We start from the raw sequence: 24,538 nt of genomic DNA on the forward strand, positions 1-24,538 counted from the left end.
TACATTTATTTTACTTTTTTAAAAGAAAATAATAGATTTTCAGAATTAACATGAGATTTCTCTATGTTTACTGAAAGTTTATACATAAGTTTATGTGTTTGTGTGATATATGAGGAATTTACATTTAAAAACAATCGACAATCGTCGTTTTATTTGTAAGATCAAATTCAATTTATGAGTTCAAATTCTAAGATATGTTAAAACTCTTATACAAATGCACGTTAATAGTATAGCAAATTTGAGATTAAATAAAAAGAAAATATCGAAAACTGAAAAATTGTGTGTGTGTGTGTGTGTGTGTGAGAGAGAGGGGGGGGGGTGTGTTAAAGAGACAGTTGGTCACGTGACCGCTGCTTTCCCCATATTGTAAACAACATAGCGATTGTGGCCAGAATGTTAGCCTAGTAGGTAAATATGTCAAACCTGGAGCCTTTTTTGACTTGAAGGTCATAAAGTGGTCGGATTGGAAGCCGTGTGCTGTCCGAATTGTTAATTTTTCAGGGACACAATAAAAGCAAGACTGGCGAGCTGTCGAGACGACCTTTGGCAGTGATCAGGTAACGCTCACTTGTTAGCATTTAGCTAGATAGCACACCAAAAACCAACCCCGTGAATAATTCGAATGAGAATAAGCTTCGATTCCGTGTGGGTCACACTGGCCGACTGTCTTTCTTAGTATGGCGTGTACTTAAATCGACGAGATGGACGTAACGGATGATAACTTCAACATTTTAAAACGCAGATGTTGTCGTCATCGACCCTGACCCAACTCTGGAACCGAATGAACCCACTCCCTCACTCTGAATCTACCATTAAAAACCTCTCTACAATTCTCCCCGCCAGGCTCTCTTTAGCTTATGGGCTCCCAGTCCAGTTCTGGGATGTCTGGTGGAGGGGGTTCTTCCAGTGGTAACCCAGCTGAGCAGACTGAAGCACCGGAACCGAACCAGAGCAGCAGCCGCGGTCGCAGAGCTGACAGGCAGCCATCAGCAGACGAGGACGTTGACTTAGCCGAAGTGCTGGCTTACCTACTGAGGAGGTCATTTGTGTTTAGAAAACCTCAATATGGAAGTATTAGGCCTCCCATTGGCAGCCTGTTATCTGCATGATAATCTTCTAACAACCCAGTGGAAGTGACTGTAATATTCCGTAAATCTGTGTGTCTGGTTGACTAGGCGCTCATGTCACATTCACTTATATCTTGAAAGTTTACAACATTATTTATATTGCTTGACAAACTATAGTTTAACCCACATAATAAGAGCAGGTCTAACTTGGACAGGTGTCACTGTTGGACCTCTGTCCCACCTTTACATGTTCATGTGCAAACTATTTACATTCCGTGTACTATACTTAAATTGAGCGGGTTCTGACCTGCTGTGGTGTTTGTGTTGCAGGGGCCAGGTAAGACTGGTCCATGGCAGCGGAGCCACGGGGCTTCAGCTGGTCCAGTCATATTCTGACTCTGATGAGGACAGTGATGGAGCCTGGGAGGGTCGCCTTGGTGACCGCTACAATCCACCAGGTAATCTTTTCTCTTACCCTGTTTTTTTTTTAATGTTCCTAAAGTCCTTATGCTATTAGTGGAGACTATTAAGAGTGTAGTTCCGCAGTGAAAAGGGAAAGAATCCTTGTTGAATCAGACTGTACAGCTGGGACAAGTTCTTCAATGTCTAACTCTAACACAGACTTTTCCTGAATGTCTTTCCAGTGGACACCCAACCGGACACGTGTGAGGTGGATCGGAGTGAGATCAGAACTCAGATCCTGCTGGCCACGGCCTCCTCGGCCCTGAAAGGGGGACGCAGTTTCACGCACATGCTCACAGAGGTCAGGCAGAAATATATCGGATACACTTCGGATTTGACGGCTATGTTTTTATGAGTGTCGGTAGTCTGTTTGTCAAATGCTGCAGCAACTGTACAATCAGTGAACTGGTTCTTTTCAGCCGTGGTCACGGGTTTGAGTGACCTGCATAAGTGTCCTGATCCGTGTTTTTCCTTTTCAGAGAGAAACGGGCAGATGCAGAGGCTCCAGTTTTTCCCACGGCGAGTGCAGCCGTATTCGCACACAGTGCGTGTCTCAACGAATCTTTGGAAATGTTTCAAATGTGCTCGGATTATGTGATAGTGACTCTTGTTGCTTTGTAGTTTTCTACCGAACTACGTGTCTCACTCGGATACGTATCAACAGAAAGCTTTCTGCGGTGTGTACAGTGAGGATGGGACCCTCTTTCTTTCTGCCTCTCAAGGTAAATTTCTCATTCTGGTGTCACTTTTGTACATATTATTATTTTTTACATAAAAGTACAATATTAGTAGTGGTAGTATGACCTCATTGATTTACGAGGCCTTCTCTCATTTTGGCTAAATTTATATCCAGAGGAAACCTCTTGGCTGACGGAACCTTTATTTGGATCAATAATTTTCTCCTTTGCTTGACAAAGACCAGAACATCCGATTGTACGACACCACCAGAGGACGTTTCCACCTGCGGCGAACCGTGAAGGCTCGTGATGTCGGCTGGAGTGTGTTGGATGTCTGCTTCACCCCTGATGCCCATCATGTGCTCTACTCCAGCTGGTCTGACTACAGTAAGATCTGTGGACCTCTACAAGCGCTTACTTCTAATTAGCTTTTTCTAGTTTCACTAAAAAGTGGGAGAGGTCATCCCTTTAACTTCATCATGGCACATTGCAGTAGTTTTTACCTTTTTTAGCCCCATTATGACCTTAAACAGAATCAACCGCTGAGAACGTCAGATGTGTTTTCCCACAGTTACTCATTTGAGGAACAGGTTATTAAAAGGCACCTCTGACTAAATTCCCGTCTTAGCAACAATCAGAAAAGACAAGAGATGCCAGATTTGAGTCAGAAATGTTACATTAACAGCTGTGCTTTGAGTACACACGCCCACCTGCTTTTCTGGATTTTGTTTATTCTAGGTTTATTAAAATCTCTTTGGCAGCGCGAGTGTTGACACAGGGTGGTGTGATGACACCACAAGCATTTCTGCGGGCTCTATTTATGCAGTGCAGTCACTCTTTGTGTCTCCGTCTTTGTCCCAGTTCATTTGTGCAGCATAGATGGGGACCGTGAAAGCCACACCGCCCTGGACCTCAGGTGAGTGTCTCACTCATGGGACCTAAGCTTTAAGTGGTTTCGTTATTGCTGTCGTCCAACGACGGCATCGTACCAGGAGGCATTTCCTCATCAGGGCGGGATGAGGGCAGGACAAACAGTAGCTGTGGCTCTATGCTACGCGTCCCTGCTGCAGTGTAAACGGCCTCTGTGTTGTCCCTTGCAGTCCAGATGAGAGGCGGTTCTGTGTGTTCTCGCTGGCCGTGTCAACAGACGGCAATGAGATCCTTGGAGGGTGAGTAAAATCGGTCCTTTTCATCAATCACAATGTTGTTGATTTGAAGTCGAGGGGGAAAATTGGACTGTATTTTACTGGGTTTGTCTCTCCGCCGTTTGCAGAGCAAATGACGGCTGCCTGTACGTCTTTGACCTTGAGCAGAATAAACGGACGCTGAAGGTTAGTGTACTTGTTTGTGGGATACTTTAGGGTCCTGTCGGGCCGCGGTTTCGCTAAAGAGTCTGGTTCTGGAAATATAAATTCCTGAAAATAAATACCAACTAATGAGGACGCCTAAATCACACTTCCCAGATCTAAATAAATATTCCAGATATCAACCTTAACGGATTCGATTGTGCAACTGAGAGGAAAAACTGGTTAATCTACTGTGGACGGGAGTCAGAGTCACATTAAGGATTTAGGAGGAAAAAGGAGAGTCCGGGATGATCCAATTTCTGTCAATTTACTCAAGAGGCAGCAGACTTTCTCCACAGCATCTCCAGACTCTGATATCAGTCACATTCACCCAGCAGGAATCTGCTCCCATCTCTAAGAGAACTGGGCTCCAATGGCCAATCTGTTCACGTTCATGCAGAAACATGCACACGCGCTGCCTGCTGAGGCCAGTCGAAGGGTTCTGCTGGTGCTCCCCGTCCTCCTTGTGCAGAGGAGCAGATTGGAGTCCTGCCGCTGGGTTCTTGCCCTCCCGAACCTTCCACTGAAGGGCAAGAGCTCTGGAAAAATGCAAATCTTGTCACAAATCATTCAGAATGGATGACGACAGGACCGGTGTGTGTGTCCACCGCGTGGAAAATAACATTCCTTAATGGCTGTTGTCGTGTTTTTGCATGTTGTGTGTCCCATTGGTAGAACGTGGACAGGTGGATAGATTGGACCTAGTTGGAGTTCATTCTCCCAACATGTGGCTCCTGTAATCCAAACCTTTGTCTACACGCTTGTCCAGTAAACCTTAAAAATACACCACCAAGTCATCGTAGAGAGAAGCTGTGTTTAAAGAGCTGTGGTCTCGGTTCTTCTGGGTCAGACCGCTGCTCTAATAATGTTACATTGCTAAATTGGAACAGGCTAATCCCCCAATAATTCTATTTATGGATTTAATTGACCCTTTGACATGATGTGTTTATCTTTTCTTCATTCTTGGAAACTTTACTAAAGTTCACTGAGGGCAGGGAGTTTGAAGGTTCGACCCAGACTTCAAAGAACATCTAATTCACTTGCTACGTGTTTGCCCTTGAGATTATTGCTAGTTTATAGCCCAAGAGGACTCTGTCTGCTGGTATATCCTTGTTAATTATGAGCCAAATATATGGAACGCACTTCTGAGACAAGGGATTTTTTGTAAAGAAATTGTAAAAAGTCCGATTTTCACATGACCATTAGTCATGGCTCCAGCTCAGTTATACTTTTCTTGCACGGCACCTTTTTTCTTTTTTACTCTGGTCTCATCTTCTTTGTCCCTAAATGGAGACATTTTGCAGACACCATCCCGGCTTCCACGCCCTTCACACGTTAGAGTCGGGACTTTTTAAAACCTTTTTTTCCTTGGCTGTTTCTCTTCAGATTGATGCCCACGAGGACGACGTGAATGCAGTGGCGTTTGCAGACAGCTCATCCCAGCTGCTCTTCTCTGGCAGCGATGACGCTCTGTGCAAGGTCTGGGACAGGCGGACCCTGCGGGAGGACAGACCGCAGCCGGTTGGTCATCTGGCTGGCCACCGAGACGGCATCACCTTCATCCATAGCAAGGTTCGGAGGGAAAGCTCTGGCAAACCATCTCTCTGTTAATAGTCTTCTCTTCCTGATGTTTGTTGGGCTTCGTTGCCAGGGCGATGCACGATATCTCATCAGCAACTCCAAGGATCAGTCCATCAAGCTTTGGGACATCAGGAAGTTCTCCCCCAAAGAGGGGCTGGCAGCTTCGCGCCTGGCCGTGACCCAGCAAAACTGGGATTATCGCTGGCAGCAGGTTCCCCAGAGAGGTGAGGAGAGACAGGGCTGCTGGGAGTGGTTCAATCAGCAGGTTGGAGAGACCTTTGAGCACAACAGGAGAGAAGAGTAGTGACAGTGACGTGTGTTTTGAATATAGAGGGTCATGACAAAGAAGAGGGAAGAACAAAGGCTGATGAGTTGGGAAGAGTGGCAGGAGTTGACCGTCCTAAAACCATTTTAGCCGAATGCAAACGATAGTCTGGAAGTAACGCGCAGTTGTACATTCGTCTGTCTAATTTAGCCCTGAAGAAACACAAGCTGACAGGAGACACCTCAGTGATGACCTACCGGGGTCATGGAGTTCTGCACACACTCATCCGCTGCCGCTTCTCTCCAGAGTTCAGCACAGGACAGAGGTTCATCTACTCTGGCTGCTCTACGGGCAAAATTGTCAGTGAGTGTCTCCGTGCACATCAAACAAGGGTCTTTTTCGTGCTGCTAGCATTAACGTGGACCTCGACGTTAACGTCCACTAGCTTGTCTTCAGCCGCCACCGGAAGCAAACGAAGCAGCGGGACTGTTGTATCGTAAAGTTGTCGGATTACGATTTCTTTTTACGATTTCTTTTTACAATAATGTAATAATCTTGTGCGTCTTTACAGTTTATGATGTGCTGACGGGTGCTGTGGTCTCCAAACTGTCCGGCCACGATGCGTGCGTCAGGGACGTTAGCTGGCATCCCTACGAGGACACCATTGTCAGCAGCTCCGTGAGTGTTAACGTATTCACCTTTACTGGAGTCCAAGAGCGGCCGCCGGGACACATTCTGCTACACAGTTATTACGCTGTTTGCAACACAGTCTCACATGACAGCGATGAAGGGCATCTGCGTTGTAATCGGGGCAGTTGTAACCCACACTGGCCGTCAGCTTTAAACCTTCTCAGCAACATCATTGCTACTCTGTGACGTACCTTGTAGAGGCGCATCCTTGTGGCGTCACGTCTTTGCTGCGTCTGTTCCTTCACAGTGGGATGGTGCCGTGCGAATGTGGGAGCACAGACAAACTCACCCTCTGGAGGAGAGAGAGGCAGGCGACGGGCGAACATGCGTCGAAGGAACCTAATTGATCAACGCAGAGGACACATTGGCCGACCTCCGAGGCGTTTGGGACTAACGTGATGTTTTATTCAATGCTGACTCTTAATGAGTGTAATGATAGTATGATCGCAGTGTTCTTGCATTGAGGCCCTGTTAGTGTTTTTCTTTGCCTCGCTGTTCCGTGCAAAAATTAAGAGGCCGCAGTTGAAACCTCTTTGTGATTTTCCCATTTAATGGTAAGTTAATGACATAATGAAGTCAGCCCAATATTTCAGGCTGGTGGGGGGGGGGGGTGATTTTGTACAGATGTAAAGTATTTTAATGATGTTCAGGGAGTGTATTTTTAGCTGTGATGCTTTGACCTGGTTTTGCTGTGGTGAACCTCCTGTCGTGCTGCCATCGTGAGTCATTGCTTCACTTCCACCAACTGTTCTTGGACATCTTCTTGGTGCTCAGCTACGCTCTCATTTTCTTATGGTCATGCAGTGTTTTTTTTTAAATGCCGAAGCCTTTTAGACTCTCTGTAGTCCAAAGGAAATCCATATATGGAGTATGGGGATGTATAGGTAACAAACGCTCTAAAACAATTAGACAAAAGGTATTTGTTTTGATTATGTGATTTCCAAATTATAGTATTTGAGGATGCGAAGCTGTCTATGTGGATCACATTACACACGCCCATCTGTACATGCTCGTGTCACATTTATATCACGCCCATATTTCACTGTGAATGGGTTTTGCAGAAACAATAAAACCTCTCTTTAAAAGTATCAATATGAACCAAAACATGTTGCTGTTGCTGAGCTACAAACAGGAAATGACTTCTTTAGTCCAAATTTAATTAGCATGATGTGGTTTTAAGGAGAACTGAGGGATGGAGACTGAAGCCAAAGCAACAGGGAGCTACGGGGGCCATTAAATAGTCGGCAACATGGGTTGAATTTGGTTACGCTAAAAGCTCCTCCTCGATGCATATGAGGTTTTTCTAGAAGGCACCAACACACTGACGGTGGTGATTCATTACCTACGATACAATTTCAATGAAAGGAATCCAGGTCACAAACTGGGCTGCGTCCCAACGTAATAAAACACTTCTCCTGACAGCTTGTATTAATTTCATGAAACTGCGTTCCTGCATCGCAAGAACCATCTTAGAGTGACGTAGGAGCAAGAAATGAAGAGCATGCACGTTTCCTATGTGGACTCTGGCGTTGGTGATTTCTCTCAGAAACCCCCGACTGAGTGTAAAACCAGCGTATTTGACTCCACTGCTGTGGTGTGTTGGACACCGTGTCCCTGCACCAAATGCAGCCTGGCAACAGTTTGTAAGTTAAATTAGTTCTGGCTTCAACAGCTGATGCTAAAACAGAGGGAGTGAACAAGAACCAAAAAAGAGGCGTCGGGTGATCCGTTTGTCAGTGGGAGGCTTTTTGTACGGCGAGATTAAACCCAGACACTTGTAGAAATCTTCACTTGTCTTGACACCACCTTCCTTAAATGAGTTGGACTGAACAACCAGATTCAGTCCTCCTGGGCTGCTCTCCGGACAACAACGGGGTCACTAAAAGCAGTAGCTGCAACAATGTTCACACTCGCGTTTTTAGAGAGAGGGGGAGGGCAGCGAGGTCAGCGGGGGGGTTATTTTTGTCCACCATGTGCTCTGATGCACGTCTGACATGCAGTACAGCAGGACCACTCCCAGAGCTGAAGGATAGAGACGTGGGACGGACTGCACACACGGAGCAGGAGAAGGAGCGAGGCTGTCCGGAATAAACCCCGATCATGGATCTGAAGACCGAAAAGGCCGCGTTTCGACCAGAGATCAGCTTGGAGAAGCTCTACAGGGTGACCGCGGAGCTGAGAGCAGCAGGGGAACTCCTCCTCGGGCTCCTGAACGCCTCCTTGGTGTTGGCAACTAATCTGCTGGCCCGAGTGTTTGGGAGCTGCCTGGTCAGGAGACATTTCCATCTGGTGCTGTCCTGTTTGGTCCTTTTTGGCCCCGTGCTGAACTTCTGGGTGTCAAAGTACAGCATCTTTGCCAACAGCCACCATTACCTGTACAGGTGAGGGCCCAGATGACCTGGTTCCGTCAACGCGGTGCTAAAATAGCTTAATCTGAAAGCTAAAGCTCGTCAAGGTCAAATCTGATCGTTTTAGTATCGCTAGAGATGATCTGGTGCTCTCTTTGATGCTCCCTGCATCGAGCCGATCCCTGTTGGTGATGCGGGTCGACTCTAAAGCCTCCAGTCGTTCGCTGTCTTTGGGTACCACGTCTCTCCGCAGTCGACTCGTGCTTTTTTTAATGTGCTAATTACATTAGCGCATTACCCAAGTGCTTTCATTTCTGCTCTGTTTCTGATCTGTGACCTCATACCTACCGCCCGCTGTCTTACAGGAAGTTCCTCAGCTCTACCTGGGGTTGGACGTGCACCCTCTCGGGTTCCTTCATCCTCCTCCTCTCCATCTCAGCTCAACGCTCTGCCTCCGTCTCGCTCCAACACCTCTCTCGATTGGGGGCACTGGGCTTTCTGTGGTGGGCCTGTCGCTGTCTCCTCGCCCTTTTGGAGGATGCGGCGGGAGCTTGTTATGAGCCCATTTCGCCCGTCCAGGAAAGTGAAGGCACCGTGTCCCCATCGCAGCCGCTGCTTCTCCTGCATGAAGACCAGACCAAGGCCTCCTGCCTCAGAGCCGGGATGATGTGGAGGGGTTACGAAGTATCTCAGGAGGTCCTGATCCTCTGCCTTTGCTGCCTGCTGCTTGTTGAGGAGTTGTCCGTCTTCAGGCTTCACCTGGACCGAGCAGCGTCCCTGCACAGGTCTCCCGGTGGACCGTTACGGTTCATCTTCCTCCTGTGCATCGTTCTGCTGGCTCTTTGGATGTTCCTGCTGCTGTGTTTGCTCGCTCACTTCCCAAAGTTCCCCTCCCAGCAGCTAGGGGGAGCTGTGGGCTACCTGGGTTGGCGGGGACTCTATCAGGGGTGGTTTAGGCTCAAACCAAGCTGGAGGTGTCCTGGTCCGCCAGGAGAGGGACTTCTCACCGCAGCAGATCAGCAGCCTTGGTAGGATGGAAACAGCCACGCGTTGGGATGTGACGCGCGGCTTGTGCACCATTTCTTTTTTATTTTGAAGGTCACAGTAGAGCAACAAACCAGCGTCTATTTTCATTTTCAGTTCAACAACACTCAAGAAAAGAAGGAATTCTAAGAATCAAGTTGCTTTATTTTGTAATCTGAGCGTAAATGAACCCATCCAGTGTCAGAGTGTACTGGTTGTATCTTGTTAGTGAGGATGGTGGCGTCCATCTCAATAGATCAGAGCTTTGCCGTCTCCTCTGGGCTTCTTAATCTTGTCATAGTTCTTGGTAATGATGTCAAAAAGCACAGCCTGGACAGAAGGACAGACGGTGATTGGGACAGATTAGGATTAGGATCACGTCAACAGAACCTTTTCATCAGCACCGCTTCGTCCATTAACGACATCAAACACGGGTGAACAAGGGCCAGAGGACGGAGAACAAAACAGGGATTCGTGCATGGAGGCACGGGACTAATAAATTAAACAGAGGCGCAGTAATTAGCTGAATTGCCTCCTCGATTCCACTCAGTCTCACACCCTGCTGCTCGGACACAAGTAGAACCGATGTTCACTGGCTTTAATTCAACAGGGAAAACACCATTAGCGTTGCGATGTGATTATTATCACAACCGGGCTCAAAGTTGAGGGATCGACTGGTGATCGTTTCCACAAGTACAGTGAGTGTTTTACACACTCACATATGTGCTGCAGATGTCCAGGACCGTGAGGCGGAGCTCAGAGTACTGATACTGGTCCAGCTCATGGACCAGCTGTCTGTAGTCTCCCTGTCACAGAACACACGTGTCAAATCCAAAAGAATAAAGAAGCTTCTCTGAAATTCCGTTTTTCTAACTGTGACTGTGCAAACAGAGGCTGACCACGTGCTGCTGTTTGGAGGCTTTGGCCACTGCGTCGCCCCTCTCGCTGTAGTATCTGAGGAAGAGAGGAGGAGAAGAAGAAAGCAAAGACGTTATCTGTCTTTCCATAATTGTGGAGCACCATCAGGGAGAAGAGCTGTCTCTTACTTTGAGATCTGGGTTTGGAAGGCTTCGATCTTGGTGCGTGTGTTGGTCAGGAGTTCAAACACTTTCTCCTGATGGACACAGAGAAAAATCCAAATGTGATATCAAACACACCCCAGAACCGGACTCGCTCCGCTGGTACTAACCTGCACAGCCACTCCAAAGTTGTTACCATCTTCAATTTTAGGGATCTGGAGCTGCACCCACATGGACACCTGTGAAAAAGGGGGCATCAAACAAACGTCACAGAGCGCCGCCGCGTCCACCGTCTGCCAAATACACCGTCAGAAATATTGGTAGCGTGAAATGTGACCGTTCCAGGAGTGACTGACCGTGTTGAGCGTCTCCTTCAGAGTCTGGATCTGAGGCTTGACCACCTGAAGGAGACCCTCCACTTTCTCATTGCTGGGGATGGGGCCACAGGGGGGTCCTGGGGGCCAAATCATTCCCAAATGTCCTCATTAATGCAGTGAAATGTGGAACAGATTTATAACACATAATGCAACGTTCCCTTTAAAATATGCTATATGATAATATGATGTGTGGATTAAATTTCAAAAGCCATATTTAGTATAGTTCTATAGTATATTTCTAAAGTTTTCAAGCCATTTTAAGTGTAACAAAGTACCTGAATGACCATTTCTTTAGTGGTTACGTCACATACCTGAATCTTCATCATCTTTTTTGCTATCTTCATCGTCTTTCTTCTTCCCCTCTTTCTGCAACATAAAGACTTCTTTTTTTACTGTCGACTACTTTAATGTCTTCCAGTTCCAGCAGCTCCCCCTGCCTTCACAATCATTCATTCCCAAGAGCTGAATATCATTTTAATACCAAAGAAATCCTGCATTTGCATCAACTGTGTATAGTTAACCACTGCCAGGATTACACTGCGAGCTGTTGCCATGGTAACTCGTGATTTTACGGAATTCTAAATATAAATCTTGATCCAGCTGAGAGGTTTTGTGCAGTTCTCCTTGAGAAATGAGATAGAGTTTTAATAACAGAGCACTATGTGATGTCTAATTTCAAAACCCCAGAATAAATAACTGCCCTTGAAAATGTGTCTCAGCACTCGATCGTTTCTCCCTCGCCAGTAGCTGCATGAACACTCTAACACTGCGTCAAACCTCCTCTTTCTTCTTGCGCTTTGCCTCCTCCTTGGCGGGGTCCGGGATGGGGATATCGAGCGGGGCCCTCAGCGACGCCAGGTCACTGCAGCTGAAGCACGTCTGGCAGAAATCACAGGTTTATTGGACTTTTCAGTGAAACCAGCATCAGAAAAGAGAGTCGGCCACAGCACATGTGCACCACCTTCAACAGAGTCTGCAGCTCTTCGATCTTCTGAGGGAAGAACTTAGAAACCAGCTGTTCTGCCTGTTTCAAGACACAAATGACAACAGTCTAAGGACAATAATGACACCGTTGGATAAAACAATAGTTACAAGTGCGACTCAAAGTACCTCTTTGGTGAGATTTAAGCAGAAGGCGTCCACCTGCAATGATCAGGAAACATCGTACATTAACTCAGACACTGGAACAGTTGACACAAACGTGCTTTTAAATAGAGCAACTGTGGCTCAAAACCATCTTTAAAAAAATAGTTATTCAGAATGCAGGTGTAACAAAGTACTGATAAGTTGGGGAAATCCTCAAGTTCAGAGCCAAATATATGGCGACTTCATTCTTTAACTGTGATGCTGCATGAGTAAAGACAGATAAATACTGGTTATACAAGAATTTAGTGTTCGTTTAGGTATTTAAGTTGTTATAATCGCGTCCATTTATGAGATGTTTGCAGAAATACACTTTAGTTTTTAGGATACAAAGAAACTAAGGTCCACGTGTAAAACGCTTCTTTCATATTTAAGTAGCTGAAGTTCGGATTCTTTTGGGTTTTTTTAACCGAAACAAATTTCTTTTGCATTCCAAAATGGAGTTGACTCTTCAGAAATGACCGTTGACTTTAGAAAAGTAATTTGTAACGTGAATGTACGCAAGTATCCCCCGAGTTGTGGTTTCCGTCCAAACTTGGCTGAAGTTGAACATGAAGTTGAACATGCCGATCAGGCGTTTGATTCAAAAGTAAATGCGATTAAAAGAGAAGTGTTGGGAGCCACTTTTAGCCGCGACACCCCAGCAGGTCCAGCTCACCTGCTTCTTTGACTCCTCCGGGATTCCGAGTGAGGCCATGTTGTCGCCGCGGATAAAAGATGTTAAAATGGAACGTGTTCGGGTCCTTCTGCCTCACAAAGTGGTCGCAATCACGCGGTTTGCTCCTTAATTCAACGCAGGGCCCTCTGAGTTACTCAGCATAAAAAAGCGAAAACGAAAGTAACGTCCCTTTATCAAACGATTCCGTACTTTCCGATTGAAATTTCGTTTCCCGTTGAATTGTGGGTATTGTAGTTTTTAGAGCATCTCCGGAGCTTTTCTGTAAAAACCTGACAATATAACTAATAAATTAATTAATAAAGGTGTACTAAAACGTTTCATCTTAGTAACCTGGAGAAGAATAAGCGTGTTTTTTCTAGTTCGTTTTTGGTTTACTTTTTCATTCTTTAATTTCAGATTCCTGATACCAGCAATTCAACCAAATATTAATGTTTACCCAACAACGTACAACTGCTATTTTATTAGTCATGATATGTGACGAGAAATTTATTTGTAGTTGTTAGTTCAGACTGTGTCCACCAGATAGCGCCGATGATGCATGTTTGTGTGCGTGTGCGTGCGTGCGTGCGAACACGTCGGCTTCAGTGTTGAAATACCGGAAGTGACACTGATCATGGGGACCACACATCAGTGTCTTGAGCCACAGATCTGGAGCCAGTGTGGTCTGCTGCTGGGTCCATGTTTACAGGGGTCAGTTGTCCCACATTTATTGTCACATGACCTGTTTCATCAGGATGTGTGGACAGAGCCGAGGCCGACCCCGAGAGGTCACCACCTAAAACAAACACAGGATCCAGGACAGAAAAGACGTCAGGGCCGCTCACTGTAAACATGACCCGGCTGACGTGCTCATTGGGTAAATCTTGTCGGCTCTGATGCAATTCCTCAGCTACAACCACGACTGTCGACCTCTCGGGCGCACGCTTAACCCCTCTGACCATAAAGCTGTTAGACGTGCGCGTTGTTGTGAAGTACGGCCGTCGTGGGGTTCTAAAGTTTGATCAAACAGGGGCAAAGTTCTCCCTTAAGTTCTCCTTTATTTGTTACAACCGTTTGTTGGGACAAATAGAGCTGAGTGATTGATCCATTCTGCTGATTTGATTGAGTCAGTGGGGCTTTTATAGGGAATCTGGAGGGTTTTCTAAAGTGCACGTCAACACTTGTGTCATTTACATTTCAGACACTCATTAATACCACAGTAAACATCTGTTTCTGTGCTTTTATTAACAATATTCCACAATAAGGACAGAAACACCGATGATTTTCCCATTAGTCTAAACTGTAAATCATCTTCATTCTGCTCTAATGTTCTTTACATCCTGTGTTTACTTCTCATTCCTCACTTGATCCCTCCAGACCAGATCCTCTCTTCTGTTTTTGGTCTTGATTACATGCTGACATTATTGGATCTTGCATTCTGTGTACTTTTGTCCAGATAGAGATATAGATTTTAAAACTTGGGGACAAGTTCATTTACGACCACCCAGAGCCCCAACGCTCCTCTCCCAGTTCACCACTTCAGCCTCTCACACGTCTCCAGGAAGTTATTTTAACGGCAGCGTTGTGTCCACATTAAAATTACTGCAGCTATGTGATGATTTTCCTGTTTCTGTGCGGCTGAATAATTCTAATGGGTTCTCCCAGTCAGGGCTGCAGGCAGCACCTCTGAATGCTCTCCTCTCCTGCACTGTTCTCGTGTCTCTGGGGTGTTTTCTGTGGAACCAACTGGTGCTGCTGGCGTGTTGAACATGAGACAGGGCTGGAGTCTTTACTTTATGGATGCATTGTGTTCTGAAGACCACAGCCCTCAACGTCCTCAGCGACACAGCTCATATGGCTCCGGGAGCCCCTCCCCCACCCCCTTTGACAAACAGAAAAGCACACAAAGAAGAAACTGTTTCAAATCCAACAAAATTGCACTGTGTCGCCATTGGTTACAACATAAAAGAGTAATGAAAACGCACATACAACTACATTCTTTGATGAAGACAGGGTGGTTCTTTTTTTGTTTTTGTTTTGTTTGTTTGCGCTGGGCGGACGACAGCGCCCCCTACCGACCACCCTCTGAAACGGTTCTGTAGAAATGACACGTTTCTGAAACTTGAACCCTTCGTCCATACCGCACTTTCAGAATTAAAAGTGGGTCTTGACATTTTGCAGCAGGCCTGTGGCGACGCCCCACATCTGCCTCCATTTAACTTTCTTCTGCTTCTTCTCCTCTTCCCTCGTACTTCCGGGTAACGTGCGCGGAGGCTCCCTGGGACCCCGCCTTTGTGGCTCTCTTCTCGGCTGCAGGACATCTGCCAACTTGCGGTTGGAGAACCAGTGACGGTAATTGACGGTATTATGGGAACAGCGTGCAGGATATTTAAATTTTGATGACCCCCCCTCACGTTCGAACCCTGTTTACGGTCTAGTGGACACTTATCTGTGGACAGTGGTGGACAGGACACATCGAGGTACTTTTCCCCCCCCCCCGTGAATGCGCTCGGAGCAAAGTGCAAGGTCTCTGCAGGGCACTGATATCAAGCGCAAGCAGCTGTAGTTCAGCCTCATCTTCTTCACCTCATCTGGACAGCTGAGTTAAATGTGCCAGTTTCCACTTTAGTTCCACCAGCTTCTTCTACCACAGCCACGATGTCGTGCATGTTGTTGGGAGCCATAAGAAGGTGAGTAAAAGTGACTTTTTAAACATCTTCATCGCTTTATTAGCGTTTCTCTGCACCATTTTCTATAATCTGCCTTCTAAAGTTACCTTTGAAAATCTTCACTTATTAACTAAATTGTATATAACTACAGAATAATACTTTATACATGTGTATTATATATTTAAATCTCGTGGACCAGACATAAAGACACCCTTTGAACATGGCTCTTCAAATATTATGCTGTATTTTGAAAAGGATGCTTTTTTGAAGCATTTAAAGCGTTTTTTATACCGTGTTTTTGTTAGCATATTGAAATGGGCCGATCATCCCATCCTGTCTGTTGGGATTCCTCTTTTTTGCGGGTGAAACATTCTTTCAGAGTAAAGTTTGGTGGAGCCTTGACAGAATGTGGATCCACACATTAGCAGCACTCATCTGCACAGAAACCGGTCAGGTGTGACGTCACCACGGAGCCACAACGGGTCAGCGGCGTGAATGGATCCCCCCCCAACCCTAACCCTAACCCAGCTTTTCACGCTGTGAGCGTGTATCCGACCCTGCAGGGTTGTGGGAGCGGTTTCTGATGGGGGAAGGAGGACGACAGCTCCGGCCTGTTTGTGGAACTTCTCTCTCTGTTTGCCTGAATGGGGCAGATTAGGCTCCACGTGTAATTTCATAGATGTGACGTGTGTGTATGAAGTCTAGACTCTGCCCTAATGGGGCCCTAATGGGGCTGGATCCATATTATCAGCACTGCAGGCGTTTCTGGATGTGGTGTGTCGTGATTGGCCCGCTGAGTTGGACGTGTGCTTCCTTTAAATCTGCTTCGAGAGCTTTCCGATCATCTCTGCCCTGCGAGGGGTTTGAACTGTAGCCATTTTGAACTGTAGCGACCAAATCAGACGCTCCTGCTGACAATTAGTCGGTTTTTCACTGTGTGGGGCACGTTTGTGCTCCTCCAGAGTGGGGGGTGGGAAGGCAAAGCAGAGGTCTGGAAGCCCCTAGAAGATTTCTAATAATGATTATGGTGGGTGGGGGGGTCACATGACCTGCAAATCTGCCTTACTGGCTGTTTAAGTTCTAATCACATCCGTCAGCTTATTTCATTTTGCTATGACTGATTAAAAAAACCAAGTTCAGCAACTGAAGATAGCCAGAGTCAACAGGGTAGATGAGTGAACTGTGGCGAGGGGAGCCATAAAAACACTAAACACGAGCGTCACACGCTGGCGTGGGACAGCAGCGCCGGGCCCAGGTGGGACGTCAGCGTCCTGTGGGTGCTGTGGTATTACCTGGTAATAACAACCACGGTACACTTGAGTCAGAAGCTAATGCTGCTAGCCTGTAAATGTCCCAGTCATGGATCACACGCATCACAGGTTGACAAAATATCACCCTGTCGCTGGCAACGCTCCACTTGCTCAACCCGCTTTGCTCAGAGAGAATGAATGGATTTAGTGTCTCGTGACAGCTGATGCTACAATTTAAGGCGTAACTCGTGATCAAAACGGCAGAAGGGTCATGGAATTCGAATCCGCTCGTACGTAGGGATGAATCATGGACGCATAACAACAGGTAACAACAACATGGAGGTGTGAGCTGAGAATTACTCCACCGCTGTAGCTCACTCACGGTCCAAACCAAAGTTACCTGTCGACGGGTATTAAAGGACTAGGCTACCTGACAGCAGTGAACAGGGGTAGAGGAGTGGCGGTGTAAACATGGACTTTAACTCCGCATCCAAAAACTCTGCAGCCATTTTCACACTTTGTCTCGATAATCTTATTTGAATCAGGCTGGAATCACAATTGATTCAACGTCAGACACAACTGTAGCTTTTCCCTGAGTAGAAGAACAAGCTCTGCCCTCTGGTGTTTCTTCTTCCTGGATCTTTAGGAACATGTTATTTCAGATTCTCCATTCTCAAAATGACTTCAGGGCACATTGCAGGAGTTTAAAGTAGTAGCAAAGGTCACCGAAGTTCCACAGACGTGCGCCTGATGTTTTCTACGTGACGTGTGTGACAGGACGTCTTAAATCACAACCTGACAGAAACCAGTAAGTTAATGCCTAAACAGTTTCAGCCATTAGGTCCTTTCAGAACCACCCCGGTTGGAGTTTTAACCAAAAACACAGGAGAAGGTGCAGCTGAAGCTCCGTTTGTCACGTTTCCGCTGCTCCGGAGTAACAGGGACTCAGACAGAGTTAAGATCTGTCTGTAAACGTTCCCACATTAATGTTTAAGCCGGTCCGTTGGCCCGTTCGGGGGGAGTTTGGACTCAATAAACTGCAGCTCTTTGCTCCCTCGCTGATCTTTGAGCACGTCTGCCCGTCAGATGGTTCGGCCTGGCGGGTGTTTGTGAGAACCCTGTGCACGTGTGACGTGTGTGTCTATGCGGCGGAGCCACGTGCACGTTGTCCCGCCTGATAAACGGAACGCCGTGTAATATGTAGCGAGAACGTGATTTGGATGAGCGGCGGGACGCTTTATGGTGGTGTTTGTGTCCAAGGTCTATCATTGAGAATGCTTCATGGAAACAGGAGAAGTATTTAGATTTCTATCCTTACGGGGACGTTGACGTGAAGCTCCGCAGCTTTAACTAACGACTCGACTGTCCTCACATCATTCAGCTTCAATATTCGGGTGGTTAAGGTTCAGCATGTTCAGGAACACACGGGCTTGCGGTGGACATTTAAATGCAGAACCTCTTCCTCCTCTTTTAATCATATTTCTGCTCCTAATAAGCAGTAACCTGGAGCTCCTGGTGCTCCCAGTGCTCCTGGGCCTTCTGGTGCTCCTGGGGCTCTGTTCTGGTGCATTAACTCAGACAGTTTCTGGTTTGCTGACAGCTGAGGGCAGTTTATTGTAGTTCAAAGCCTCTGATTTGCAGTTAAATGGAACCTAGCGGAGGTTCCCTCGGGGCAAACAAAAGACCGGCGCTGAAGGCCCGAGGGCTTCCGAACCCGCACAGAAATGCCTGATTTCAACAGGAGCAAAGCAGAGCGACAAACTCGACCAGATTGATATCAGATCCAGATATAAAACTGTTTTCACTCCATCCACATTTACAGTCGTGTCCAAAGTCCAGCGAGGATCCAAATGTTTTGATCTACTTTGTTGTCCTGACAGCGTCCTGTTTCAGAGCAACCCAGAACACATGATTACTCAGAAGGCTAGTCTAGTTTTGCAGGTTTTTCAGGTACTTAAATGACCTTTGGAATGGAACCAGCTCATTAAACACGAACGGCGTTGCTGCTCCGATGGCGTCGGCGGTCGCGAGCCGCGTCTCCGAGTTACGCAGCTGACTCTCGATCCCTCTTTCAGACGCGGCGGCCTCGGGGCAAGCGTCGGCGTCCGTTCCCTGGCCTCCGTCCCCTCGCTGCCGTCGGCGGTGGCGGACTTCGTGAAGGGAGCGGTGGAAGAATGTAAGCCCGCCAACGTGCACGTGGTGACGGGGACGCCGGAGGAAACAGCCAACATCTTGGCAGGCCTGGAGAAGGAAGGGATGGTGAAGAAGCTTCCCAAATATGACAACTGGTACGAACAACTCCCCCCGTCCGTCCGTGTGTGTGTTTCAGTCCCCCCCTTCTTTTCCGTCCGCTCCGGTTCCTAATTCCTGCTGTGCTTGTAGTTGGCTGGCGCGCACGGACCCGAAGGATGTGGCCCGGGTAGAGAGCAAAACTGTGATCGTGACCAAGAAGCAGAGGGACACCATCCCCATCCCCGCGGCGGGGGTGAAGAGTCAGCTCGGCAGCTGGATGAGCGAAAGCGACTGGCAGAGGGCGCGAGAGGAGCGCTTCCCCGGGTGCATGGCGGGTACGGTATGTCCCCGGAGACCCGTGCGAACCGTCACGCCACACCGACGGCTCTTCCTGTCCCTGCAGGTCGGACCATGTACGTGATTCCCTTCAGTATGGGTCCCGTGGGATCGACTCTGACCAAATACGGCGTCCAGGTACCCGACAGTCGTGATTCTGACGTGATCCAAGCTGTTGCCGCGGGTGACGAACCTTTTGGGTGTCCTTCCAGGTGACAGACTCGCCGTACGTGGTGGCCAGTATGGGCATCATGACACGCACGGGCGCTCCGGTGCTGAACAAACTGGCGGACGGTGTCGACTTTGTCCGCTGCCAGCACTCCTTGGGGCGACCTCTGCCACTCAAAGGTGGACATTTTACCAGCACGCGTTCAGTCTTCATCAGTCCTACCTCAGGTCTCCTCCCATCGCACTAAACCTCCCCCTCCCATTGGGCTCCTTCTCCACTAGCTCCTCTGGTGAACGCGTGGCCGTGTAACCCGGACAAGGTGCTGATATCCCACCTTCCGGACACCAGGCAGATCCTGTCCTTTGGCAGCGGTTATGGAGGGAACTCTCTGCTGGGGAAGAAGTGCTTCGCCCTCCGCATCGCCTCCCGTATCGCCAAAGACGAAGGCTGGCTGGCCGAGCACATGCTGGTGAGGGCGGTCGCCGTCTCCGGTTGTTGCCCCTCTGCCCCTCTCGGCTCCGGTTTAGAGCCGCCTTTAGCAATTAGCAGCTCGTTTTCACATCTGGGCGTTACAGTGAAATCTGAATGACATTTCGATTTAGAGATTACAGGAGTTTAAAAGGCGGTTAAAAAGTGGACACTTTCTTGCCTCCTCAGATCCTGGGAATCACCAACCCTCAGGGGGTGAAGCGTTACGTGGCGGCGGCCTTCCCTAGCGCCTGCGGGAAAACCAACCTGGCCATGATGAAGCCGACTCTGCCAGGCTGGAAGGTGGAATGTGTTGGTGACGACATTGCCTGGATGAAGTTTGACAACCAAGGTAAGGCAGGAAATTTGGTAAAGTGTCACGTTTGGGTCTCCGACAATGGAGTTTGTAGCTGGGAGCGATCCGTCCTTAAACTTTGAGGCATGATTCCATCCTCCCTGCAGGTAAACTGAGAGCCATCAACCCAGAGAACGGCTTCTTCGGCGTCGCACCCGGCACCTCTGACAAGACCAACCCCTACGCCATGGCCACCATCGCCAAAAACACCGTCTTCACTAATGTCGGCGAGACCAGCGACGGAGGAGTGTGGTGGGAAGGTCTGGACCCTCCTGCAGCTGGAGTCACACTGACTGACTGGCACGGAAAAACCTGGAAGCCAGGTAACGGCCTCGGCGCCGACACGTCGCTCTAACGCCGCTGCACAGCTTCTCAGCTCTACCTGGAGTTTTCTGCCTGTCTGTGTGGAGTTTTTCTCCCACAGTCCAAAAACATGCAAATCTGGTTGACTGGAGATGGTGGCTTGTGTCGTTCACTGCTGGGATAGACTCCAGCACCCGTTCTAATACTCGTTCTAATGGGGGTCGCCCATTAGAACGAGTATTAACTGATTCTCGGAAACAGTGCCACCTAGTGGCGAAAAGTTTAATAGACTGACCGGGGACGAGACGTAATAAAGTACATGTAAAATATCACAAACCCCAGTCAAATGCAACCATTGTGATATGAAGACATAAGCCTCAGGCTTGCACATCATAAACTGTTCTTTCCTTTCTTTTAAAAGGAAGCTCCACTCTGTGCGCTCATCCCAATTCCCGTTTCTGCGCCCCCGCCAGTCAGTGTCCCATCATAGACCCTCTGTGGGAGAGTGAGGAAGGCGTTCCCATCGACGCCATCATCTTCGGTGGCAGGAGGCCAGAAGGTTAGTCCCGCGTCCCACCACAGACGGGTTTCTGTCCTCGCAGGAAGGAAAATGAGCTGAAGTACCTTTCGAGTCTTTATTGTTGCCGAGAGGCGGCGGCGTGACTTAAATGTTGATGTCGTCAGGTGTCCCGCTTGTCTACGAATCTTTCAACTGGAAGCACGGAGTGTTTGTTGGGGCGGCGATGAGGTCAGAGGCCACGGCAGCTGCCGAGCATAAAGGTACAGTCGTGGTAAATCTGACCAGTTCAGTTGCTGCCGTGTCCTGGATCACGCAAACATTCGGGCCGTGTAACCTTTTTCCGCAGGCAAGGTCCTCATGCACGACCCCTTCGCCATGCGTCCCTTCTTCGGGTACAACTTTGGCGACTACCTCGCGCACTGGCTGAGCATGGAGAGCCGAAAAGCCCCCACTCAGCTGCCAAAGATCTTCCACGTCAACTGGTTCAGAAAGGACCCGGCCAGCGGCGCCTTCCTCTGGCCAGGCTTCGGCGAAAACGCCCGCGTCCTGGAGTGGATCTTCAAGCGCTGCGGCCGAGAGAGGGAAGACGAGGCGGCCAAGAAGAGCATCATCGGCTGGCTGCCAGAGAGCGGCACCATCGACACTTCGGGCCTGAGCGGCAGCGTGGACATGGACGCCCTCTTCCATGTGCCAAAGGCCTTCTGGCAGAAGGAGACAAAGGAGTTAAGAGCGTACTTCAGTCAGCAGGTTGGGGGCGACCTGCCAGCTCAGGTGGAGGCCGAGCTCAAGGCGCTGGAGGACAGGGTGCACGGCTGAAACGTTCCAGGAACAGGAAGACTCAGGATCCAGACCACTAGGGTGCAATTAGTTGCCGGCTGTGTTTACACGCTCAGAGAATTCGGTGTTCGGTCAGGTTAGCTACAATTTTTATCCTCAGAAATCCACCAGATTCCTGTCACTCACACCTTCCACTACAGCTAAAAACAAAGCTCTACACGCTCTTTAAATACTGACTGGCCTGCTGCTAAGTTACAAATGGTGAATGGCAGCTGCAGCAGCCAAACCTCAGACCGACGGCTCTCTGTGCATGTAAACACACTCAGCAACGCTTGTCTTTCTCTTTTATGAAGGGAAGTTTTTTGTTTTTTTTTTAAGAAAAGATGTCAGATTAGGAGTTTCAGAAGAAGAAAAAGCTATTAATCGCTGGTGCATACCTACAATAGTTAACACTATTCCTCTAAGACTAGGGGGATCATGAAGAAGAATGGGGTGTCTTTACTCACTGGAGCCGTTGCGGTACTAAAGGACAATCAGCCTGGCTGACAAGGGTCTCTGAGATTCTTATGTTTACAAGCTGAAGCCCAAAGAGCATTTTTGTCTTTTGTACTCATGCAGCTGTTAAATAAAAGGAATTAAGTAGATAGAAGCACCAATTCTTAGTAAGAAACGCAGCCTTTGCTATTAGAGTTTGGAGGATATTGTCGGTATCAGTCGGGGCCACAAGGGGGCGCGTCACGTTCCACCCAGCAGTTTATCAATGTTTGTGACCAGATTGTACAATTTCAGGTGAAGTTTACACTTAATGTGAAATGTCAGCCCAACAATGCAACTGAGATTATGAGATTAATATTTTTAGTGGAATTCCCGCATTTTTATTACAGTCAAATGATTAAATATCTTACAATTACAAAAAAATTGTCTCTTTTTTCATTCAAACATATTTGACAAAGACATGAAAATATTAAAGATTGCAGGCATCTATTTGTTTGAGCTGTGACAGATACAGACAGACATGAACATAAAATAAGAATATAAAATAAGAAGATATAACACCAGTAAGATTAAAGTTGAGGACCGCAGCTTGTTTGTCAGCATCTGTCAGCAGGTCTGGAGCTCCTGGGTGAGATAATGACCTGCTGGTTAATGTTACTGCAGGAATCTCAGCACTGGTTGGTATGTTTCACCCTATGACCTCGCTCAACACAAGGTGCGCAAGGGTCAGAGGTCAGGAGGACACAACCGTCTGGTTAGCCTGAAGCACTTTGGAAACTAAAACTGGCTCCTTATTTGCTTTTGCTTTTTTGGTAACTTTAATTCTAGAAAAAGGAACAATTTCATCATCACTGTCGTGCCAGCCCATGCACAACTAAAAAGATTCCAGAGATGTGACGGACGGAAGGAGGCCGCTTCCTGCAGCAGCCAGACAGCAGCATGTTGATTTGTATCAGCAACTCAGCAGATAATGGTTAAAACCACTGATCCGCTCTGACCCCCAGCTTGTTTTGCCTGCATGAAGCCGCTGACAGATCCCTAAAGTGGTGAAACGCTCCGGCTGCTAATGAGGTGATGTCATCCCCATTTACGTCTGCACCTAATTATCACCTCACACACCATTTAACAGTTGAAGCTGGTTCAACCACTGTGCTTTGATATGTTCAATTAATTTAAGGCTTGAGATGAAGTTTGGTTCTTCTGGGCATCAACAGAAACTGGATTAGCTTGACTGACTTTTCTAGATTTAATTATATTTTAAAAAAATACACACATAACTTTTGTCAGCAAGAGTTCTGCTCAGGTGACTCTGGATTCAGATCTTTATTTTAAAAATTATTTACCTGCTTTATGGTCCAGTTTGGGGTGTGTACCTGACAGGATTGTACACAGTTTTCCAAAGAATTTAAAAATAATGGAGAAGATAATAAGAGCCGGGTAATGAAAACATTCTAGAATTGATAAAAGAGTATCCAAATACGTGTGGCGACACGAGAGCAGAGTTTTGCTTTGTTCTTGTCAGAACATTCCACCACAGAGCTGCAAGCTGCAGCAGCTGACTGTGATGCTGGAATTAAAAGGAATGAGTCAGCTCCAAAACAGAAAGAAAGACATTTAAAATAAATAAACAAATAAATACATTAAACCCCTGCATCTGACTTTTTCAACCAGTTATTTGTTGCTATTTTTTAAACAGGTTCCCTCGGTCACGATTGTTGTGTGTTCAACTCCAGTTAACCAGACAATGATTCAATCTAAAACAGCCGCGTTACACCTGAAGCTGGGGATTACCCAAAATGACCGCTAGAGGGCGAAATAACCCCAGAGACACGACTGCACATTTTATATAAATTCGCTTTTTAAAATTTTCTTTCAGCACATTTAGGTTATTCTTGAATAGGTCGAATCCTATTAAATCCACTGTGTTTTATTTTGCGGTATTATTAAATAACTAGTAAGAGCAAAGTTATAAAAATAAATTCAAAAGCAGAGATTTCTTTCTTTCTTTTCTGCTTGCTTGAGTCCATTCAGCAGCGTTGAAAGGAAGTTCCTCTCAGGAATCATTAGTTTGACATCAACACTGGCAAAAGCTCTGAGCTGTCTAAGCCTGCACATTCACTCTCTCTCTCTCTCACACACACACACACACACACACACACACACAATAACCTGACTGTGTGGTGCCAAGAGCATGCATACTGCAGCAGCTGATGCAGAATAAAAGGCTGTTTTTCTCAGGTGAAAGCTGATTCTTCCGTCTTGGGCAGCGTTACAAGGCTGCTGTGTACCCACAACTATACATTACACT

The 24,538-nt window shown here is 47.3% G+C and overlaps 4 protein-coding genes and 1 long non-coding RNA gene across 6 annotated transcripts; 3 read left to right on the forward strand and 2 right to left on the reverse strand.

Moving 5' to 3' along the window:
- Positions 1-340: 340 nt before the first annotated feature.
- On the forward strand, positions 341-7,505 carry dcaf11 (ddb1 and cul4 associated factor 11). Of its 2 annotated transcripts, XM_003967818.3 has the most exons (15): positions 342-557; positions 844-1,039; positions 1,398-1,525; positions 1,712-1,830; positions 2,009-2,073; positions 2,151-2,251; positions 2,447-2,593; positions 3,068-3,122; positions 3,307-3,375; positions 3,480-3,537; positions 4,939-5,124; positions 5,204-5,357; positions 5,609-5,761; positions 5,970-6,076; positions 6,336-7,505. In XM_003967818.3, exons 2-15 carry the CDS (start codon positions 858-860, stop codon positions 6,429-6,431), a joined length of 1,620 nt encoding a protein of 539 aa, XP_003967867.1. In that variant the 5' UTR covers positions 342-557; positions 844-857; the 3' UTR covers positions 6,432-7,505. The 2 variants fall into 2 exon arrangements, with proteins under 2 accessions (XP_029698665.1, XP_003967867.1); XM_029842805.1 differs by lacking the exons at positions 5,609-5,761; positions 5,970-6,076; positions 6,336-7,505 and adding an exon at positions 5,465-5,602 and having other exon boundaries at positions 341-557.
- A 66-nt stretch (positions 7,506-7,571) lies between these two features.
- Positions 7,572-9,540, forward strand: fitm1 (fat storage inducing transmembrane protein 1). The gene is made up of 2 exons (XM_029842806.1): positions 7,572-8,469; positions 8,802-9,540. Exons 1-2 carry the CDS (start codon positions 8,189-8,191, stop codon positions 9,466-9,468), a joined length of 948 nt encoding a protein of 315 aa, XP_029698666.1. The 5' UTR covers positions 7,572-8,188; the 3' UTR covers positions 9,469-9,540.
- A 63-nt stretch (positions 9,541-9,603) lies between these two features.
- Positions 9,604-12,859, reverse strand: psme1 (proteasome activator subunit 1). Its single transcript, XM_003967806.3, has 11 exons — positions 12,657-12,859; positions 11,966-11,998; positions 11,817-11,879; positions 11,633-11,734; positions 11,167-11,221; positions 10,835-10,932; positions 10,649-10,717; positions 10,506-10,573; positions 10,359-10,413; positions 10,179-10,265; positions 9,604-9,789 (listed from the first exon to the last, which is right to left on the reverse strand). Exons 1-11 carry the CDS (start codon positions 12,693-12,695, stop codon positions 9,709-9,711), a joined length of 750 nt encoding a protein of 249 aa, XP_003967855.1. The 5' UTR covers positions 12,696-12,859; the 3' UTR covers positions 9,604-9,708.
- A 2,455-nt stretch (positions 12,860-15,314) lies between these two features.
- pck2 (phosphoenolpyruvate carboxykinase 2 (mitochondrial)) lies at positions 15,315-22,653 on the forward strand. Its single transcript, XM_003967805.3, has 11 exons — positions 15,315-15,346; positions 18,651-18,863; positions 18,958-19,142; positions 19,211-19,281; positions 19,356-19,491; positions 19,594-19,781; positions 19,970-20,132; positions 20,243-20,458; positions 20,860-20,997; positions 21,123-21,218; positions 21,305-22,653. The coding sequence occupies exons 1-11, from the start codon at positions 15,315-15,317 to the stop codon at positions 21,772-21,774; spliced, it is 1,908 nt and encodes a 635-aa protein (XP_003967854.1). The 3' UTR covers positions 21,775-22,653.
- Positions 22,112-23,712, reverse strand: LOC115251224 (uncharacterized). Its single transcript, XR_003889797.1, has 2 exons — positions 23,574-23,712; positions 22,112-22,854 (listed from the first exon to the last, which is right to left on the reverse strand). It is a non-coding gene; the product is annotated as an uncharacterized lncRNA (long non-coding RNA).
- Between the last annotated feature and the right edge of the window lie 826 nt (positions 23,713-24,538).

This window comes from Takifugu rubripes, chromosome 10, assembly GCF_901000725.2.
Source record: "Takifugu rubripes chromosome 10, fTakRub1.2, whole genome shotgun sequence".
NCBI lineage: Eukaryota > Metazoa > Chordata > Actinopteri > Tetraodontiformes > Tetraodontidae > Takifugu > Takifugu rubripes.

Coding starts and splice junctions, on each gene's coding strand:
- dcaf11 (XM_003967818.3), top strand. CDS start 858: ATGGGCTCCCAGTCCAGTTCTGGGATGTCTGGTGGAGGGGGTTCTTCC. Junction 2,594..3,067: donor CTCCAGCTGGTCTGACTACA/GTAAGATCTGTG, acceptor TCTTTGTCCCAG/TTCATTTGTGCAGCATAGAT. Junction 6,077..6,335: donor ACACCATTGTCAGCAGCTCC/GTGAGTGTTAAC, acceptor GTTCCTTCACAG/TGGGATGGTGCCGTGCGAAT.
- fitm1 (XM_029842806.1), top strand. CDS start 8,189: ATGGATCTGAAGACCGAAAAGGCCGCGTTTCGACCAGAGATCAGCTTG. Junction 8,470..8,801: donor AGCCACCATTACCTGTACAG/GTGAGGGCCCAG, acceptor GCTGTCTTACAG/GAAGTTCCTCAGCTCTACCT.
- psme1 (XM_003967806.3), bottom strand. CDS start 12,695: ATGGCCTCACTCGGAATCCCGGAGGAGTCAAAGAAGCAG. Junction 11,222..11,632: donor AGCGCAAGAAGAAAGAGGAG/GTTTGACGCAGT, acceptor TTTATGTTGCAG/AAAGAGGGGAAGAAGAAAGA. Junction 10,574..10,648: donor ACTTTGGAGTGGCTGTGCAG/GTTAGTACCAGC, acceptor TGTGTCCATCAG/GAGAAAGTGTTTGAACTCCT.
- pck2 (XM_003967805.3), top strand. CDS start 15,315: ATGTCGTGCATGTTGTTGGGAGCCATAAGAAG. Junction 18,864..18,957: donor CTTCCCAAATATGACAACTG/GTACGAACAACT, acceptor CTGTGCTTGTAG/TTGGCTGGCGCGCACGGACC. Junction 19,782..19,969: donor GGCTGGCCGAGCACATGCTG/GTGAGGGCGGTC, acceptor TTGCCTCCTCAG/ATCCTGGGAATCACCAACCC.